This window comes from Pinus tabuliformis, chromosome 6 (genome assembly GCF_031772625.1).
Source record: "Pinus tabuliformis cultivar Carrire ecotype Pingquan chromosome 6, CPIR1, whole genome shotgun sequence".
Classification (NCBI taxonomy): domain Eukaryota; kingdom Viridiplantae; phylum Streptophyta; class Pinopsida; order Pinales; family Pinaceae; genus Pinus; species Pinus tabuliformis.
The window spans coordinates 10,104,211-10,126,202 of NC_142292.1; the positions used below are offsets into that span (position 1 = coordinate 10,104,211).

The 21,992-nt window shown below is 42.0% G+C and overlaps 2 protein-coding genes across 3 annotated transcripts in view; one reads left to right on the top strand and one right to left on the bottom strand.

Annotated features, from left to right (window-relative positions):
- Window positions 1-12,465, bottom strand: part of LOC149256959 (small ribosomal subunit protein mL104 (rPPR9)-like) — a 68,126-nt gene extending 55,661 nt beyond the window's left edge. For both annotated transcript variants that reach the window (XM_089413315.1, XM_089413308.1), the window contains exon 1: window positions 10,674-12,465. In XM_089413315.1, coding sequence (XP_089269441.1) covers window positions 10,682-12,361 — 1,680 coding nt within the window. In that variant the 5' untranslated portion in view covers window positions 12,362-12,465 and the 3' untranslated portion in view covers window positions 10,674-10,681. The remainder of the gene's footprint in view (window positions 1-10,673) is intronic.
- On the top strand, window positions 1,903-2,971 carry LOC149256960 (uncharacterized). The gene is made up of 2 exons (XM_089368784.1): window positions 1,903-2,611; window positions 2,735-2,971. Exons 1-2 carry the CDS (start codon window positions 2,258-2,260, stop codon window positions 2,936-2,938), a joined length of 558 nt encoding a protein of 185 aa, XP_089224910.1. The 5' UTR covers window positions 1,903-2,257; the 3' UTR covers window positions 2,939-2,971.
- Window positions 12,466-21,992: the final 9,527 nt, after the last annotated feature.

Consider the following 21,992-nt stretch of genomic DNA (forward strand, 5'->3'; position numbering starts at 1 on the left):
TTTTTTAAAAGTTAACTTAACTTGCAATGAGGGGGTGGGTTAGGGTGAGTTTAAGGTGAGTTTAGGTGAGGAATGAAAAGCATAAAGCTCCCATTCATTCCTCATTTTCTCACTTTGAGTTTATGAGAGTTGGAGAAGAGAAGAGAGGAGAGGAGAAGAGAAGAGAGGAAAGGAGAGGAGAAGAGAGGAGAGCTTGGAGGAGTGAAGAAGGAGGAGCTAGGAGAAGGAGGAGGAGCTTGGAGCAAGAGCTTGGAGGACTTCATCTACAAGAGCTAAAGAGGTAAGTTCAAACCCCAAACTCCCTTGTTTTTTTGAAAAAAAAATTGTATTTTTCTCCTCCCTCTCCTACTCTTTCCCATTGTTTCTACTTGCTCCTTTATTTACAGGTTGTCCACCACCTATATCCATATTCCAAGATGGTGTTCTTTTGGCTTCTATGTATCATTCCACTCTTGGTTTTAATGATGGCAAGGGTGAGGAATAGAGGGGAAGAGGAAGGGGATGAACTTGGTCCTAATAGTAGTGACCCAATGTATGATGAGGAGGAAGGGTTTGAAGAGGAAGGGGATGAACTTGAAGGGGACACTGAAGCACAAGATGGGAAAGGTACATCAACACCCTTGTGGAACTATGTGACCAAACTTGATGGGGGAAAGGGTGGTGGATCTTACAAATTTGTGTGCCCTCATGGTTGTCATGGAGGAAAACCATATACGGGTTCATATACCCGTCTGAGGAGGCATCTTTGTGGGTGCTGGACAGTGATGAAAAAAAGGGTTCTGTGGGGGTACAAATTTGCCCAAACATTTCAACTGAAGAAAGAAGAAAATACATCCAAATAGAGATGGCTGCACAAAAAAAAACAACAAACAAAAAACTCATTCTGAATCAAGTGCAACCTCTAAATTTGGTAGTTGCCCATCTCCTCATGGTACTTCTGCAACCTCTGGAGGTAGAAGAACAATAGGGGATTTCCTTAATGTTGTTGGGAGGGATGATGTGGATGGAAAGATAGTCCGTTTTCTTTGTGCTTGCGGTGTACCATTCAATGTGCTTCGCTCTCCCTATTGGCATGACATGGTAAAGGCCATCAATGAAGCCCCAAAAGGATACAAGGCCCCCAACTATGAGAAAGCTAGAACAGTGTTATTAGAAAGAGAAAAAGCTAAGGTTCAAAGAGCTTTGACACGTTTTACACATGAGTGGGTGGATTCTGGGGTATCCATTGTATCAGATGGGTGGACAAATATTAGAAACCAACATTTGATAAATGTTCTTGGTGTTTCTTCTAGTGGTGCAGTATTTATTGCATGTCATGACTCCTCCTCCATCAGTGCAACTGCACAAAACATTGCAGATCTCCTATTGAAATCAATCAAAGATGTTGGTCCGAATAATGTGGTTCAAGTGATCACAGATAATGCAGCAAATTGTAAGGCAGCAGGAAAAATTATTGAGCGTACTCATCCACACATCTTTTGGTCTTGGTGCCTGGTTCACACATTGAACCTTTTGAGGCATGATATTGTGAAACACAAAGATTGTGGGTGGATTGCTGAGGTTTACAGGAAAGGGAAGCAGCTCATTAAATTCATCACAGGGCATACAAGGGTAAACTACTTCTATGGCACTTACTCCAAGTTGCAATTGCTTAAAATTGCAAAGACAAGATTTGCTAGTTATTACCTCACCTTTAGGCGGCTAGTGAGGGTGAGACAAGCTTTAACTAATCTGGTGTGTGCTGAAACATGGGATGAAATTAACACTGACACAGATGGTGCTAATGCAGTCAAGGACACTGTTCTTGACAGTTACTTTTGGTCACAGGTTAAATATGTTTTGCAATTCACCAAACCAATTTATTACATGATCAAGTTTGCAGATTCAGATCGACCAGTAATTGGGGAGGTGTATGAGCAAATGGATAGCATGTTGGGGCAGATTAAAGACATTGTTGAGCCTAGAGATACCACCTTGTACAATTATATTCGTGTAGAGGTGCAAAACCGATGGGAAATGCTAAATATTCCATTGCATGCATTAGCATATGTTTTGACACCTAAATACTATCATCCATCATGGCTTTCAACACCAGCACCTGGGGGGGGAAGCAGGAAAAAACCACACCAAGATAGAGAGGTTCACGAAAAATATATGGCTGCATTGAGTAAATTAATCCCTGATGAGGAGGAGGCTGCATTGGTACGGAGACAGGTGAGCAACTATACGCTCAACACTGGTCCATTTGGGAGCATGCATGCAATTCAAGATCGAGAGACTTTTTCTGCTCGAGTGGTGGAACATGCATGGAGGGGGTACTCCACTTCTACAGAGTTTGGCATTGCGGGTGCTATCACAGGTGGTAAACACTTCTTCTGCAGAGAGGTGTTGGAGCTCTTATTCTTTCATCCACAGTGTTAAAAGGAACAGGTTGAATTTAGACCGGGCAAAGAGCTTGGTTTATGTTCATTACAACTTGCGATTGTTGTCCCATTACTGTGAAGATGCAAAGTCTAATAAAGACTTGTTGATTTGGGACAAGAATCCAGAGGAGCCCAATTTGGAGGATGGAGTGTTGCGACTAGAGCAATTAGAGGATGCTCTTATCCAGGTATGTCCATTGTGGTATGAATTTTCCAATTTTCCCTTATAAAGCATTTCTCTAATTCATGTTTTTAATTTTTTTGTTAACTAGTGTTTTTTTTTTTTGCATGAATTTTTTGAGCGATTCTAGGATGATGATGACCGTGTTGATATGCCACCACCCCCACCCCCATCTGGTCCCTTGGTTCCTAGGTTCCATGGTTCAACACCAACAGCAGGGGGTTCTTCTTCATCAGTTTCAGTGCCACGACTTACACAGGGACCATCTTCTTCATTGCCACCACGTGGAGGCCCGCCATCACGTTCTATTCGTGGTGGAAGGAGGAGAGATTAGTAGATATATTCACAATCTACTACTTTTTGTCATAGATTACTCATTAGACTTGTAGACTTGTGAATTTGAATTTTGAACCTTTTTGGCTTGGCGGTGACCAAGTGACATATTTTGTAAACATTATTATTTGAATTTTGGACATGACAAATGTTGACAGTTGCTCACTTGCTAGATAAATCATAATATGCTCTATGTTTTATGTTTTATAATATGCTTAAATGTTTTATGTTTTATAATATGCTTAAAAATTTGATGTATGTTTGTAATAGCTAGAATATAGATGATTGTTGTACATACTAGTAACTACAATGGAATCATGGATGCCATATCTATCTTGATTTATGCAAAAATATGCATGTTTTCATGTATTCTACAATTAATTTGGTATTTGGGATGTTTGTTTTGAGTATAAATGCAAAAAAATATAAAAATATATATATATATAGCAGACGCTTCCGCGGACGCTTCGCTTCCTAGATTTTTGGAAAATGACGCTTCCGCGCTCCCGCTTCCGCTTCGCTCGCTTCGTGCAACATTGATATCTCCTCTAAAATTTCGAGACTACCCTACAAGTATATCAACGCAGATCCTTTTTGGTTAGGGTTCGGATTAGTTGCAGGGCTAAACACCAAGTATTCAAGGATTACAATCTATAAGGGTTAGCGAAGTGTTTCCCTTGTTAGAAGGTCTTGGTTTGAAGCTTAAATTACAAGACCACAAGGAACAACTCACCTAAAGGTCTCGACACATTGAAAATTGCATTATTTCAAGATAGTGAGGGTCTCCAAAATTTGTCACAAGGTCTCGGTTTGCAACTAAGAGTCCAAGTTTGCAATTTAAGGTTTTCATCCTCATCAAGGACCACAGTCTGCAAATAAAAGTCTCAATCTACCTTTTAAGGACTAGCATTGAGAAGTTTGTCCAAAACATTATAAAAAGACTGCAAGTCTCAAACAAGACTGCTGGACTGGTAAAGTGTTTCAAACCATCAACTGGACTGTGTTTTAAAGGAACTGTTGAGGTTAATTGCTCCAGAACTGTAAGTATCTTCTTTGATAAGGTTTGTATTACATGGTTAGGCTTGTATCTAAATATGTTAAGGTTTGCCTTTAAGTATTGAAGGGTTGTGTACTAAGCTTGATTAGGGTCTGCATAAAATGTGTAATTAAAGGTTATTATAACTCTTGTATAGTTTCAACAGTTTGTGGTAAGGTCTAGGTAGAATTGAAAGCATTCATTAGGTTTGTCCTAGTGAATAGTTTGTCCAATATTAGATTGTTGATAGTAATTAAACAAGCCAAGAACAAAACAACAATAAGCAAGTCACAAGTGTTGAGAAATCTAAGGCATCAATAGTTAGGTGATTTCTCTTCAATTAGTAACTGCTTGTGAGTGATTTTTACTTCTTTAGATTAGGATCTTATTTACTTAGATTATTAGTGTTCTTCTTCATCAAACACTTACCAATGCATGATCATAAATAGACAAGAGACACATAATGTAGGCTATCAGCCAGGTCCAAAACCTCTAACTCTTTGAGAGGAAAACTCTCACAAATTCTTCTTGTAGAGATTCCAATTAACGAATACCAAGACCAAGACCCTTGACCTATTTCCCACTCCAAGACCAAGACACAAGTTCTCTTGACAGTCAACCTTCCTCTTCCTGATTCCTCTTCTTCTTCAACCTTCTTAACACTAAGACCACATCACTAAGACATTCATTGTGATAGCAATGTGTTAATTTTTGGTATGTTCTATGCTTAAGAGCAATTTACTTCAAATTCTTAATTAGCCCAATATAAATATCTAGTTTAGCAATCACATCAACATGATAGTAAAATGCAGATAGAACATAAACATAAACAGTAGAAGACAAGCCAAGACAAGAGGACACAAGATGTGGCACCAGCCAGGGACAAACCCCAATGTGGGGAAACCCTTAATTAATTCTTCTTATATTCTTCAATAGTTCAATAGAGAGAGATAGTACAAAATTTACAAATCTGATCATTTATGATAACAGCAGCAAAGCCCTAACCAGAAAAGTCAACACTGGTCAAACAAGGCAGAATTCTTCCTTCAAGCAACTCAGTCAAACCCAATCAACTTCGGCCTCCAACAGCAGACCCAAACGTCCAAAATAGCCCCAAAAAATCCAGTGAAATGCTGGTCAACGAAAGTCAAACTACAGCCAGCAACTAGTACAGTCGATGCTAGTCAAACCAAAGGTCAAATCACCTCAGTTTCTGTGCCAAAATCTGCGGCCTGCCAAGGAGAAGCAGCCACACCTACAGCGTAATCAAGGAGAGGTCAATGCTGGTCAACGCAGCCCAAAACAACACTTCTACACTTCGGTCAAACCTGGTCAACACTGCCCAAACAAAAATCTTCCTTCGCACGTGTGAGAGATGCTGCCCACATTAGCGTACCCAATCAAGTGAGGAGAGAGAGAGATGTGAGGATGAGATGATGGAATAATAACTTGAGGTCTCCTTTTATATGCAACGTTGAGGATGAGCTGGGGGTGAAAACCTGGAGAAGGTGCTTAGCCCATTTTTGAGGAGGTACTCCCAGTCCGGTCAATATTGCTTATTCTGATGTTTAATGTTTTGCTTGCTGGCCAACCTTGACAATTTGTCAATAATACAAATAAATTCATATCTTTATTTTTACATGTCGGAATCGGATGATCTTTAGATCAATCCTACACCTCTCGGAGAGAGGAATCCAAGAAAAATATCAGCTGTCATAAATAAGGTGACCCATATGGAGTTTGGCCCTAGTTACCAATTTTAACACAATGAGATAGCATCGAAATACATCACTGTAATATCATCAAGAATCTCATCACTGCACCGAGATCTTGTCACTTTGTAGGAGCACCGAGACCTCATGAACTGTAATGATACCCAAACTGTGATATCACCGACACTGTGACTTGAGCGAAGTTGAGACTGTGATAGCACTGGATCCTTCTTTCTGTGGTAGCACCGAGACCCCTTCATTGCAACAGTAGTTTCACCGAAACTGTGAGAGTATTGGACTGTGGGAATACCAAATCTGTGAAGTTGACATAGCATCAAATTGTAGTCTTCTTAGATCACCAAACTATAATCCTCTCTCATCACCGAACTATAATACTGCAATCTCCTTTACGAATTACATAGGTATCTGAGCCTGTCTCTGTATTAGGCCACACGAATTTCAGAGAGATCCAAACTTATCTTTGTAACTGTCCACCCGAAATCTCAGAGAGATATCTGAATTTCTGTTTTTGTGGAATAGGCTGAGGTTCCTATATATAGTATTTTGTCCATCATAAATAAGCCGACATGAATCATCTGAACAGTTGTGTCTCTATTTAGGTGAGCCGACATGAGTCCTCTACTTCATCTTGAGGCCGACTTGAAGAGGAGAACTTGTGCTTGTCTTTGGAGAGCTATTTGACAATCCTATAGACTTAAATACATTTGTAAATGCCCAAGAAGGGTTTTTCATACATGACATTTACTCTATTTGATTTTATGACAAATCCTAAAGACTCTCAATGGGAGCCATCTAAAAATAAAATCTCTTGGTCATGAAACCCATGAAGCAAGCATACAATCATTTTATTTTTCTTCTTTACATCAATTACATAAAAATCACAATTACATATGTCATTACGAAGACCAAACCTAGTTACACTTTTCAACAACAAGCTCAATTCAGGTACATATGGTAGTCATTTAATTTTTTACTTTCACTATTATGTACTTACATGTGTATTGCACGAAAAGGTAAATCGAAGGGTATCTTGTTTTGTTTTGGGATTGGGTCTCGTTTGGGAAAGTTTGTATGCAAGTAGAAGAAGACTCAAGGACATATAGGAACCTAAAGTGACAATCATCATCTCTTGAAGGCAGCCTTGCAACAAGGACAATTCTAGAAGACAGAACAGCCATACTTATCACATCTTCAACAACTGTCCCATGTATTGAGAAGCATTGTCAAAATCAAGAGTCAAATCATCGTAACTGGGCCATTATCTCTGGTACGAGAACCCATATTTGTAAAAGAGTCAAATTGCCTGGAGTTGTATAAGGCATTGTTGGGAAGATTTAGTTTTATTCTCAAAGTCTGTCCAGATAAAGGGTGTGGTCCTAGTATTGTCTATCATTTATTGAAAATCAATGTAATGTGGATCATTGTCCCTGGTACGGGAGTCCACATCTTTTATCTGTTTTGTCTCTATAGGGAGGTAGGGTGGTGTTAGGTTGGTGAATGAAGCCACCTTCAGGTTGGGACCTGTAAACACTTCAAGGCGATAGGGTGATGCTAGGGTGAGTTGTGGCTCACTGGGGCATCCATTCAGCTGATTGTTGGTTAAACCAGGGTATTGGGGCATCCTTCCAGTGGGAACTAGAGAAGAATGTTTTTCTAGAATTCTAGGAAGTTGTAACTTTCATTTCAGGTGGGGCTGAAGATTGAAGAATTTATTAGAACAGCGTTCGATGGTTTTTGACTCGGAGGGGGTTTTCCACCTAAAAATCTTGTGCCTACTGTATTTATCTTTTACATTGTTGTTTACTGCTTTTATTGAATAATAATAACAACTGAAGATTAACTAATGCTCTGAAAAAATTAACAAAGTGCTAATTGCTAAGAGACACTGATTCACCCCCCCTCTCTGTATTTCCAATAGCTAAGACTCCTCCTTAGGAGCAACTAGCTCCTCCTCACGTAGTCCAATCTGCTCACGCTCCAAGGAATCTCTCAGAGCACTATCCTCCTGGAACTTCATATCCCATCTGAGAACTGTCTTCATGAGTCCTAGAAGACACACCCTGTATGCCTGAGTTGTCTCACTATATCCCACTAAAATACCCTTTTCAGTTGTGGGCTCCACATCTTCCTGCTATCATTGTACACATGACAATAAACTTGTGTGCCAAAGATACGAAAGTGTGAAACATCAACCTTCTTGCTTGTGAAAGCCTCCTCTGCTGTAACTCATCCAAGAACCCTGTGAGGACTCTGGTTCTGCTCAAATATTGCAGTGTTGCATGCCTCTGCCCACAAGAACATAGGCAATCCCTAATCATGCAACATTGCCTTAGTCGCTCCCACAATATTGCGGTTCTTCCTCTCAACCACCCCATTTTGTTGAGGGTTATAGGGTGTTATCAGCTCACTCCTAATGCACTCCTTCGCACACAAATCCTTAAAGGCATTAGAGACATATTCTCCACCATTGTCACTTTTCATTGACTTGATCTTCTTCCCTGCTTGGTTTTCTACCAAGGCCTTAAACTCCAAGAACTTGGTTAAGACCTCATTTTTCTTCTTCATAAAGAATATCCAAGTTTTACGATAATGATCATCAATGAAAGTAGCATAATACCTGTGTCTCATAAGAGATGGAGAAGAGAAAGGTCCACATACATCTGAATGCACCAGCTCCAAAAAACCTTTGGCCTTGTTGTCTTGTCCCTGAAAAAAAGTCTTGGCATACTTGCCAAGCGTGCAACTCTTGCACGATCCATTCTCGTCAGAGTTGCATGTTGGTACTCCAGTGGCTATCTGCTAAAGAATCTTTAGCACCCCATGATGCAAGTGACCCATGCGTCTGTGCCAGAGTTCTCCAACATCTCGACTCTACTCATCACTTTCCTTGTTGCTCAACACTGCGCAAGTCTCTACCTATAGCTTGTACAGGTTCCTCACCCTAACACCCATCTTCTTCATTGTTCCATAAACTAAGTGCTTGAGGTACACCTTACCTCTGTTGAAGATGGCATCATATCTCTTGTCCCCAAGGCTTTCTACTAAAACCAGGTTCTTCTTCAACCCTGGAACATAAAGAACATCTCTAAGATGGAGAGAGCTCCCAGAGGGTTGTTCTTGCTTAATTCTATTGTTATATCGATTTGTATGAGCGCTTTATGCATTTTTTAGCACAATATAAATCAGTCATTATTGTCCTGAAACTTAATTCTAGCATGTGTATTTGTTTATTTGAAATTAAAATTCAAAAGTGCACCTACAACCATGGGATTGCAAAATGTTTGAGAAAATGCCACACTGAAAACTCATACCAAACTCATAAATTTAAGGGGGAAATTTGAGGTAATTCCAGGAGGGTATCTTACAAGTGCTAAGACCCTTGGTTTCTGATTGGTTTCGGTGGTGAAAGATTCCACCCTAGCCAATCTTTGCTTTCATCTTTCTTTGTTGGGGTGACCGAGTTCAGGGTACCGAAAGGCTGGATTTTTTTTCTTTGTGGCAGCAAATTAGCATAAGACCAAATCAAGGGCATAAGGGTGTTGTGGAGGTAGAGGCAGCAAGGCCTGGATTCTGTAAAGGCAGCAGATTGGATTGCCTGCAGCAGCGAGTGGCTAGATTCTAGTAGCAGTGAACTATCATAAGGCCGAGTTCAAGGTATAAGGTACCGACTGGTTGGAGACTGAGGCAACGAGTGACCTAAGGTTCCAAGCTCAGAGTTCTAAGGGTGCGATTGGTTTGGGACTGAGGTAGCGAGGGCATGAGGGAGCTAGTTCAAGGTGTCGGCTGAGAGGCTGGTCTATGCAAGGTGTCGACGACTAAATATTGTAGCAGCGCAGAGGCCAACAAGCTGGATTTTGTGGCAATGAGTTGATATAAGGCCGAGACAAGGCTAGTAGGGTGCCACCTATTGAAACAAGGTGGTCTTAGGCTTAAACAACAAATGGAGGATGCCTTAATCATTGGGCCAAAACCTTGATGACCAACAAATTGATACCAGGTGTGCCATTCTGTAGCAGCGAGCTTAGGGTTACAAGCACTAAGCAGTTCCATTAGCACATCTAAGCATAAAAGTGGCATTAGTAAATTTGAGGTTAGGACACAATTTGTATGCCTAAGAAAACTAATTTTGTATTGATATTCCTATTGGGAAATTGTGGATCTTTGTATTATATGTGAAGAAAAACACTGATAATCGCTTGTCAAATTGACTCTAATTGTACAGTGGTTGCATGTGGAATCAGTTGTTGCTTGAGTTCTTTATTATATTACTTGTGCACACAATAAAAGACCATCAATGCTATAGAGTTTGATGAAGTGTTGCAACATTGTTATAAAATATAATTTTGCCATGTGTTTATTGAAACCCTAACTCAAAATTTCATTACAAGGGTAATCTTTCTAATAGGGATATTACAAATAAAATGAAGTAAAGAAGGATACAACAATAGGAGAGTCTCGTAAACATGTATATAACTGAATCAAAGGCCCTGGCGATGTAGAAGACTAAGTGAATAAGCCCAGGGCTCGAGGTCGGTGATGTCAAGAATGCCCGAGCATGATAGCCAATGGCGAGGGGGAAATAGCGCAAAATTAGACTTCAAATACACCTTATGGTTTGGTGTATCTTGCTTTCACATGTTAAGAATGTGTTTTCTATTCTACTTTGGAATAGAAAATGAATTTTTTTTCTAGGGAAAAAAGTTAGTTGAGTATTCCTAAAGGGCATATTTTCTTGAGCAATTATAGCTGTATAACACACATTCAATTCACAATAGCCTACACAACTTGATCATTAACTAGATGTTATTATGTCAAATGCTCAATGTTTATCATGTGGACTTGTGCAGGACCCTGACTTTATACGCTAGGGCATTGGTTACAAACTAGCATTAAAATGCCAGAGACACTGTCTATTTTATTGCCTAATATAATAACCTCTTAGGAAGGAAAGTTCCAGAGTCCCATACCTGACTAATCAACAACGCATTGCTCTTCGCCTTTGCCTTTGCCTTTTCTTCTTCTTAACAAACTGCATTTTGGGTTTCTTCCTCTTCACTGCTCTCTTGTTATTGCATTCAAGCTTTTTCCTCTCTTTCCTTACAGGTTTACAGATTTCAGTTTTGGTTGGATCAAGTAAATCAGGACTAGAATCAAGGGTAAGTCCTTTTTGGGCAGCTTCATTCCACAGGAGTTGAGCTTTATCAAACTGCCCACTCCTGCACAGCTTCCCTATCAACAGGTCATAAATTTTGCTTTTGCCCTCACAATCTCCTTTTCCCATCCTAGATAACAAACAGAGCGCATGATCAACTCTCTCAATGCCGCAAAGAACTGAAATGAAGCTATGAAAAGTCTTTGCATCTGGTTTGAAGCCTGCCTCCATCATTCTACCCAACATCTTATCACCATCCACCAGTCTATCTCTCAAATACATAGCCTTGATAAGAAGAACATAAGTTACTGAATTTGGAGAACACCCACATTTCTCTATTCTCAGGAACTGCTTGTGTGCACCATTGATGCTTCCGATTTTGCACAGATGGGCAATCAAAATGTTAAATGAGACTTGATTGGGAGAGACCTCATTTCGCTGCATTTCTACCAGGATATCATTCCCTTCATGCATGAGCTTACAAGGATGTTTTTCTGCAACAGTTTTGCAAATGCACTTAAGAAGAGAGTTGTAAGCAATCAAACCTGGTCTAAATCCATGTGACCGCATATCTTCCATTACTCTTCTCGCTTCTTCAGCTTTTCCTTTAACACACCACCCGTGGATAAGGGAATTGAAGATGATTTCATCAAGAGGCAATTTCTTTTTAGTGCGTTTAATCAAAATCTCAGCTCCTTCAACGAACCCTTTCTCACAGAGAGCACACACCACTATTCTAAAAGCACTTTGGTATTCGAGTCCGGAAAATCTAATAAACAAGCCCACAGCCTCTTTATCTCTACCTGCCCTAACAAGCCGTTCGGTCACATGGGCGAAGGTCTTGAGGTCCATTTGGCGACCTTCTCGCCTCATGTCTGCCACCAACATCTCCATGGCCTTCAAATCATTCTTCCTTGCAAAGAAATCAAGCACGTTGTTGAAGAATTCATCGCTTAGGTGGCAACCTGGCTGCCTTGTGCACCAGTTGAAGAAACCCAAAATTCTTCTGGACACAGCTTCATCCCCACACCCATAAATAACTTGTTCCATCAGCGGGGGAGTGGGGATGATCCCACTGCGGTTAAGATTAGCCTCCAACTCCTCCAAACCCCCTCCGCCGTTGATTAACCTGTAAATCGTATCGCATGGCTCCTCATTGGATTTTTCGGATATAACGGTATTGGGTGAAAGACTGATAAGAGTCTCTCTTGAATTGGGTACCAAATCTATACCTGTTCCAAAGCTGCTTTTGGCGCCGAAAGCCCGCTTTTGTGTGTAAATATAGATAGAAGATAGCCGCCTCGAATTCAGAAATTGTGTGAAGTGTTTTGGCCGCAGCCTTCTCACAGTACTGACAAGCATTGACGACCGCATGGCACTGGATATGGCAGATGCATTGATCTCTAGCCTGCAACTTGACTTACGAGAGCGTAATTCAATGAAATTTGTATCGTATCGGAGAAATTCAAACTGATCCTTCGCCCTTGCTTCATATTTTAACATGATATTTGCTTCAGATTTGTCTCTCTTACATTCGTGGTATCTTAAAATCCCCGCCAAAACAGCTGTGCAACTGGTAACAACGTGTCAACTGATATCTATGAATTTGATCCATTGTATTTTGAAAGTGTTTACTAAATTTTATGTTTATTCATAGCGTATCTCTTTTCCACCTAAATTTTTTGTTTTAATTTTAAATAGAAAGGAAGAAAAATTATTTTTATGGTTGGTAAGTTTTGTTTTAAATTTACTTAAAATTATTTATTAGGTTTATTGGTTTTTTCTTAAATCGACATGTCACTTGAAAATTTGTGATCTAGAAGCATTCAAATGATCAATATCATTTAGGGATTGCATTCGGCCTGGTCTAAACCAACCTATACTCATGGTTGGGTTTGTGCTCATGAGGTTTCGAATCAATGACCTTTTCACCATGGATTGCCTTGATAGAACACCATGTCACCGACTACTCTATGCAAGGAAATCAATAAATCCCTGAACCAAGCATAGGGTCTCACTTATCCTTGGCACTTTAGAATAATTGTTTAACAATTTTATAGGGTTTAAAGTGGGTTTTGAAATTCTTTTTTACAAATATCTTAGAAATAAAATCGATGGTGTCTTGGATATAGGGAAGAGAAATGCAAGTTTGAGGCAAAGGGAAGGTAGAAATTTTAGAATTAGGATTGTGGGTTACACAAAAAGCTTTGTTGATGTAAAAGATAGAGTAACCATTAGCCAAAAGGGCTTTTGTCATGTGCGGTTTTTCTTTCTCTAGGAATTGAGAAGGGAAAATTCAAATGGCTCAGCTAATGAGAGTTTTTCAAACATTAGATTTTTGAGCTAGATGATGATGGGATTGGGCATGAAGGTATTGGTCAATATGTTCTTTTTTCTATAAACTCGGTGGGTGAGGGAGCTATTAGGAACGCAAGAGATGACAACATCCAAAAAAGGTAGAGAATTATCCTTTTCTATTTCCATAATAAATTGAATACGGGAGGAAATATTATTAAAATGGTTGAAAAGGGAGATTGGGGGAATAGCCATGTGACCAAACAATGAAGGTATCGTCAACAAATCAAAACCAACATTTTGGTTTAAGATGTCGAGAGTTTAAGTCCATAGCCTCAAAGTGTTTTATAAAAATATTAATGACCACTGGAGATATGTAATACCATGGTTATACCTTCAATTTGTTCATAATGAGTCTCACTAAAGGTGAAGAAAGTAGATGAAAGACGAAGTTTAATGAAGTTAAGGGTTTCATGTTCAACCAGTTTAGAGATCATGTCAATAATTTTAATAATCGAGATTATGGTGAATAAAGACTGTTGGCTTAGGGGATCCTGACCCAGGTTCAGAGTTAGTTGTGTCAACCAACAAATACCTACACTATTGGCCCTTTCGGCAACAACCCGCGTAGCGCAAGCTACAGTGTCACCCAAAACAGTATGGGGGGATGAAAGAACCAAGTTTCTACATCCAGAGACGAGTGTGATGTCTTTTAGTGTCTTGGATCTGCCTTCGCGCAGATCGATAAACCCTTAGGGCTCGGGACTGCACCTCCGTTAAAACGGCCTTCAGACCTTTGCGAAGGTCTACGATCGTCTTTTGCAGACCCTTACCAGTTGATTTATCCACTTACACGCATCAAAGAACAATTCTAGATTAGCGGTTGTGCAGATCTACTTAGGTTAATTAGAAAACATAACAAAATTCATCACAGTCTTCGCAAAAGTACTTAACATGTATTGCGTACATCTATTGAGACTTATTCAAGTGAATAGTGCATCATTAGATCAATAGTTCATAAACATATTATTCATCCACAACATATATCGTAAACAGAAATAAGCAGATAAACACGAGAATTCTTCAATAATCTTCTTTATTGATCTTCAATATGGTATTACATATTCAAAACTACCCTGCGCACTCAGCTGGAGGGGTCTGCGCACTCAGCTGTGGACTCTACCTAGGCCTCTGCGCACTCAGCTACAAAGCCTTTCTCTCCTATCTGACCCACTCTCTACGCTATCACTTTTCTCTTATTGACCCATTACATCTGCATAGACATGCCTTAGACTCTCTAAGACACACCTATTTATAGCTTTTTACATACAATCCCATGGTCTGCGGACCATGGGTGGATCTCAAAACCGACTCAACTTTTACATAAACAAGGGGCTAAAACCCCTTTGACTTCTAACCATCTATGCGCTCCGCATGATCCAGACTTAAACAGGAACGCAACAAATTACAGAGATAACCATATACACAAAGATGCAGCGGAAATAATACTTCATTTCATTAATGGAAAATATTGAAATATGCTTACAACCAGAAATGGAAATAAACCAGCTAGGGCGATGGTAGCTTATCTCTGAGAAGAGATGTGTGGCTACATGCCTCTGAACTGTGTTACAATGAGGCTCGAAGGCCTATTTATTTTTGAGAAACAATGGAAAACCCTTCACATTCCAAAACCTAACCCTAGAAGATGAAACGCCAAATTGTGGGCCCCATTTTTGGGTAAGTTGGTACATCAACTTCCCGGGGTCGCAAATTGGTCGTATTATCTCTGTTTGATGCGCATGATAGCCCGTTGGAAAGATCTCTCCGAGGACTACGACAGAAAAGACGATTTTTAGGTAGAAAAATCGCTGGCAGTAGATTCCCCAAAAAACGTCGTTTAGGGCCTCAAAACGGCTCCAGAAGTTTAGGACCCGAAAAACTGCTAAAAATAGTAAACTGTGCTATAATTAAGGAAACTGAAAAAACTGAAAGAAGCACTATAGGGGATCCAAGTGGAATTAGTGGGTGGCCACCAATATCCACCTAGATCATTCCTCCCCCCTTAGGAAGCAATGGTCCCCATTGCGTTGAGTTCCTCCATGAGATGAGGGAACTTCTACTGCACTTGGTCCCTGGTGAGCCACTTGCCTTGGTGAAGGAGTTGTCCTGCTTTGACAACTCGATACAGTTGGATATTCTGCTGGCGAGTGTGCTTGATCTGTGTGTCCATGATCCGATCAGTTACAGCTTGTTCCATGCAAGCTGGGTTTAACTCTGTGGGTGTGAGTTGTTCTGCAATGTCGGAAGTGTCTAGTAATGGTGGAAAGTATGGCCGAAGGCGGTCGACATTGAACACCGGGTGCAGGCAAAGGAATGGGGGAATGCTGAGCTCAAATGCATTGTCTCCCACAGCCTTGGTAATGGTGTAAGAGCCATATCGGAGTGGTCTGAGTTTCCGATAGGCTCCGGTAAGGCGTTCCTTTTGCAAATGCAACCAAACTTTGTCACCCACCTAAAACTTGTGTGGCACCCGATGTTGATCATGTCGTTGCTTGTACTTAGCATTTGATTTCTCCAGAATGTCATGGACCTGCTGGCGAATATGTTGGATGTGCTCAATGAAGTTGTTTGCCTTATCTGTTTCGGACTGGACATGAGCAGAATCTACATGAGTAGCTGCAAATGGCATGGCCACATCGATGGGACATAGTGGCTGGAATCCCAAGCCCACTTGAAAAGGGCTATGGCTAGTCGAGCTGTGGAGAGCCTGGTTGTAGCTATGCTGAACATAGGGGAGGCTCTCGTCCCATGTGCGTGGATGCTTTGAGTTGTACATGCGCAGAATGTGTACGATCATCCTGTTGACAACCTCTGTTTGCCCATCAGTTTGAGGATGGAAGGCTGTGGACTTAGTGAGTTTGGTGTCCAGCATCGACCAGAGATTAGACCAAAATGTACCAAGGAACCTGCTGTCCCGATCTGAGATGATAGACTGTGGGATCCCAAAGTGTACCCACATTTGTTCAAAGAAGAGTTTAGCAGTGGCTTCTGCTGTGATATTCTTCTTGCAGGCCGCCATAATGGCCATCTTTGAGAACCTGTCGACGACCACAAAAACACAGTCATTTCCATGCTTAGTGGAAGGAAGGCCTGACATGTAATCCATGGAGATGGATTCCCAAGGCCGACTAGGGGTAGGTAGCGGGGTATAGAGGCCTTGCTTCTTGATGGTCAGTTTGGCAATGGCGCAGGCAATGCATGACCTGATGTACTTCCCGACATCCTGTCGAAGATTCGGCCAATAGAAATACTTCTGCAGTACTGCCACCGTTTTTTCGACCCCAAAATGCCCAACAGCCCGACTGTAGTGTGCTTCCAAAATCATCTTGGCACGCTCGCTTGAAGGAACACAAAGGTGACCCAGGTGGCATAACAGGCCGTCCTGGAGGTGAAAATTTGGAACATGTTGACCCTCCAAGAGGTTCTGGTATGTGTGGTCGAATTCCGGGTTGCTTTTGTAGAGCAGTGGCCAATTAGAAGTCTCGTGCCCACAAGAGTTGAGCACGGTGGTTAACGCCATGATCGGTGGTCGACTAAGGCAATCTGCAACATTATTAGTGCTGCCCTTCTTATACTTGATATTCAAATGGAACTGTTGCAGGTATGTGGACCACTTCTGATGGCGATCATTCTGCAATTTCCCTTGGGTCTGTATGAACTGTAGGGGTCGGTGGTCTGTGTGGATGACCGTTTCCTTCCCCAAAATGTAATGCTTCCATTGTCGATAGGCCTGCATAATGGAATACATCTCTTTATCATAAGTGGGATACTTCCGGACTGTGTCTGAAAGTGTTTCACTGTGATATGCCACTGGATGCCCGTGTTGAGTAAGGACTGCCCCAATAGCATAGTCAGAGGCATCTGTCTCGACCTCAAATGGTTGTTGTAAATATGGTAACGCGAGCACTGGTGCCGTGCAGAGGCGATATTTCAACTCTATGAATGCCTTTTGTTGAGATTCAGACCAAAAGAATTTTGCCTTCGCTCCTCCCTTGGTGACTTGACTCAAAGGCCAAGTGATATGAGAAAACCCCAACACGAACCTGCGGTAGAAGTTGGCAAGACCTAGAAAGCTGCGGAGCTTTGTCAGAGTGGTTGGAGATGGCCAATCCCGAATGACTTTGATCTTGGCTGGATCCACATGCACCCCCTGTTCATCAATAATGTATCCCAGATACTGAACCTGGGTCATGCCAAAAGTGCATTTCTCCAAATTGGCACATAGCTTGTGTTGCCGCAGTGTTTGGAGAACATGTCGGATGTGGTGGAGGTGCTCTTCCCAACTCTGGCTAAAGATCAGAATGTCATCCAAGTATACCACTACAAATGAGTTGGTGAATGGCCGCAAGATGTCATCCATTAGCCTCATGAAGGTTGCAGGAGCATTCGTCAACCCGAAAGGCATAACCAACCATTCGAAAAGGCCCTCCTTGGCTTTGAAGGCAGTCTTCCACACATCAGAGGGTTCGATTGGTACCTGGTGATATCCTGACTTCAGATCAATCTTGCTGAAATATTTTGCCCCCTTTAGTTGGTCCAGGAGGTCATCAATCCGCGGGATCGGGTACCTATTACAGACAGTGATCTTGTTCAGCGCCCGATAGTCAATACAGAGTCTCCAAGTCCCATCCTTCTTCTGTACCAACACAATTGGGCTCCCGCAAGGCGATGAACTCGGACGGATGTGGCCTTTCTGCAGCAGCTCCTGAATCTGCCTCTTGATTTCATCGTTCTCCAGAACGGAGCGCTGATAAATTGGTCCATTGGGTAGCGACGCACCTAGGGTCAGATTGATGGAGTGCTTGACCTGACAGTGCAGAGGAACCCCTGCAGGGGAGGTGAAGATGTCCTTGTACTCCTCCACGACCTTGTCCATCTGTATTTGTCGTGCAGAGGGGCCTTGTCTGGAGGTTGTGGCCACCGTCTTCTTCTTTCCTTGAGGGCGTATCATCAGGAAAACAAATTTTCCAGTTTTGGAAATGAGCTTACTGCATTGTTTTGCAGTAATCAAAGAGATGGCAGCAGGCGGTGCCACCTTTGGTATCCTGTACAACTGATTTCCCAATGTAATAATAACAGCACGGGGCCTTGATTCATACACAACATGTCGCTTCCACAAGTATGGTTGCCCTAATAATACATCACAAACTTCAAGCGGAGCAATGTCACACAATACCTCATCTGTGAAGGGCTTGATGTTGTATGGAAGGCGACATTGTTGGCTCACGCGAAGATCCCGTCCTTGGTGTAGCCACCCGATGGTGTACGATTGTGGATGTGTTGTGGTCGATAAGCCCAACCACTTCACGACCTTTGCCGAAATGAGGTTCTTTTGGCTCCCGCTATCGACAATGAACTGTAGCGAGGAGCCCCTTACCCACATCTGGGAGTGGAAGAGACGCTCCTCCTCCTCTGGATCTTCGGGTTCATTTTTCTGGATCTTGGCAGTAGCAACAGTGGCATTGGGATCCGCATCAATGATCTGCTTCCCTTTGTCATTCCCCTTGTCGGGTTCTAACTCAGTGTCGGAGCATGCATCTGATTCTGAAACCTTTAGCTCAGTGACCAGTGACTGCTTTGCCCGACACTCACTTGTGTTGTGAGTGGAGCTCTTATGGAACTCACACCATTTTCCTGTGTCCTTTTTCGGCTTTGCGGCACTGTTCTTTGCTTGTAGCTTTGGCGGGTTGTCTTGGGCTGCCCCGCCTTGGTTTTGTCCTTTGTTATGTGGTTTAGGGGCACCTTTCCCTTGCTTTGGATTCGCAAATCCAAAGTCTCGCTTCTTTTGTTTAAACTTCTGCTCGATCTTGACGGCATATTGGTATGTTATGCCGAGCGATGAGATGTTCAAGAATTCCATTTCTTCCTGGATGTACTTGTGCAGGCAGCCGCGGTATTTGAGTATCAAATTCTGCTCCGAATCCTTGATACCCAACTTCATGCGAAAGGGTATGGAAAAGATTGGTGAACTCCGGCACATCTTGATCCCTTCCCTGCCGTAGCATGGTCCACTTTATGTATTCATCCTCATAGCTTCCAACAGGGTAGTATTGCTCCTTAATGGCATCCCAGAATGAATTCCAGGTGGGTGCGGCTGAAAATAGCGAGCCTGTAGTTTCATCCTTCTGCTCGCAGTAGGTTTCCCACCAGTCCTTGACGTGGGGAGCTGCTTTGAGAAGAGCGAAAACAATCTTTTCCCGACTCGAAAATTCATGAACAGAAAAATAACCCTCTAGCAGATTTAACCATTTATCTACGGCATCTGCGTCTATCTGACCCTCGAATATGGGGATTTCAAAATTAACTTGTACCTTAAAGGGCGTGGTGTTTCCAGAGTAGCTGCTGGAAGCCGATGCGTCACTTTTGGGTAGCCACTGAAGGATTTGGGCAAAGTTGTCCATCATCGCATTCCGTTATCGCTCGAGGGCTTCTTCGAGCAAGATTTTGATAGGATCTCCTGCTCCCTCGTCTTTCTTCTCATCCGCCATGGGAGGCCGTCGGGATTTGCGAGGCTGGTCTTGCAAAGGTTCGACCAGCTCAAGCCCTAACTCCTTATATCCCGACCTCGTTGGGGACATGCAAAGAAAAACAGAGAAAAAGCAGACCGCTCTAATACCACTGATCCAGACTTAAACAGGAACGCAACAAATTACAGAGATAACCATATACACAAAGATGCAGCGGAAATAATACTTCATTTCATTAATGGAAAATACTGAAATATGCTTACAACCAGAAATGGAAATAAACCAGCTAGGGCGATGGTAGCTTATCTCTGAGAAGAGATGTGTGGCTACATGCCTCTGAACTGTGTTATAATGAGGCTCGAAGGCCTATTTATTGTTGAGAAACAATGGAAAACCCTTCACATTCCAAAACCTAACCCTAGAAGATGAAACGCCAAATTGTGGGCCCCGTTTTTGGGTAAGTTGGTACATCAACTTCCCGGGGTCGCGAATTGGTCGTATTATCTCTGTTTGACACGCATGATAGCCCGTTGGAAAGATCTCTCCGAGGACTACGACAGAAAAGATGATTTTTAGGTAAAAAAATCGCTGGCGGTAGATTTCCCAAAAAACGTCGTTTAGGGCCTCAAAACGGCTCGAGAAGTTTAGGACCCAAAAAACTGCTAAAAATAGTAAACTGTGCTATAATTAAGGAAACTGAAAAAACTGAAAGAAGCACTAGAGGGGATGCAAGTAGAATTAGCGGGTGGCCACCAATATCCACCTGGATCACCGCATCCACAAATCGCGGAGACTTTACATTACTTACAAAAATTACATTAAACTTGGGTTATTGTAACCCCAAAACTGACCCAAGGGACCCCATCCCAACAGGCCCCCAACATAAAGATCGTGACTCACCCTCGAGTCACTCGGCTGGCGTTGCGATCTTGCAGTGAAGATCCCCTAGCTCCACCTCAACTACAGCAACTTTTGCAGCGCTCTAAGTGGCTGCCTGCTTAACCTCTTCAACTAGCTTCTATGTAGTTGGTCCTTTTGCGTCCAGCCTCGTTGTCTATTGCGTCTATTGCATGCCCGTTAGCTTCTCCTGAATATTGGTCGTGACCTGGTAAGCCTCCTCTAACCAAGGCTGTGGCCTGGCCTTAAGAAAGGCCTCCTTCTGTGCCACCTCTACCTGCGCGAGGAGTTGCTTCCTTAGGATATTCCGACACACAGGAAATATTTAAGTATAACTTGGTCTAGTATAGAGTTAGGTAAAGTGTGTTTCTTTACTATGTACATTTTGTAACTTACAATTCGACAGTCACGATATGTAGTGATCCGACGGTTCATTCTCTCCTCGGTATTACCAACATTTGATCCGTGGCTTAACACCCGATTGGTCCATGATCTCTATTTAAAGAGCATGGAGGATCATTTGTACGTTAACCTTCCATGAGAGAAGCTTATGTAAAATTTCATTCTTTTATTAATAAATTGCCTGAAGTGGCCACGTTGGCTCAGGCCGTGGACTGTTTCCCTCTTTGAGGGTTTTAACCACGTCAAAATACTGGTGTATTGATCTGTGATCTGTGTGTGTGCGGTGTCCTTTGGTGTTCTGTCTGAGGAACTTACCCTGTAAATTTCTACATGGTATCAAAGCTATTTGAGGGCCGCGTCCGTTGGTGATCCAAATCTGAAGTCGGTAGAACTGCATTCGACTATCGTTTCCTAGATCTACTGTTTCTGACTACTTTCGGGCCGAGAGGACTGCTCTGTTGTGTTGGGAGCATCTGTTCCAGTGAGGAACCCCTTTCGTTTCATGCGAAAAGGTTTCTGGTAGCCCTAGCTACGTCATTTTTAAGATCTGGAGGTATACAGTGTTTATTTGCAGTTTACAGTTATTTTCTCTCTGTTTATTTTAGTTTCGGTTTATTTAGCTTTTTTTTTATTACCGGATCTATACCTTTCATTTCTGCGTATGCTCTTTGCCCCGCAACTTTGTGCGATCTGGGCAAATCAGAAACAGAAAGGAAGGATTTTTCTCATGCGTATGCTCTTTTCCGTTGCGCCTTAGTGTGATCTCAGAAAATCAGAAACATTGAGGAAAATATTTAGTTTCCAGCTAAAGCTAACTTCGAGCCACAAGGTTCATTTTTTTTGTATGTCCGTGTTGGGTTTTTTGTTTTTTGTTTTGGAGGGAAAAAGAGCTTTCTCAAAGCAAGCACGCAACCCAAAGCTTCTCTCTCTCTCTCTCTCTCTCTCTAACTTTTTGTATAGCTCACTTGGTCCAAAGCTAATTTATGAGAGTAGAGGTCTTGAGTTCAAGT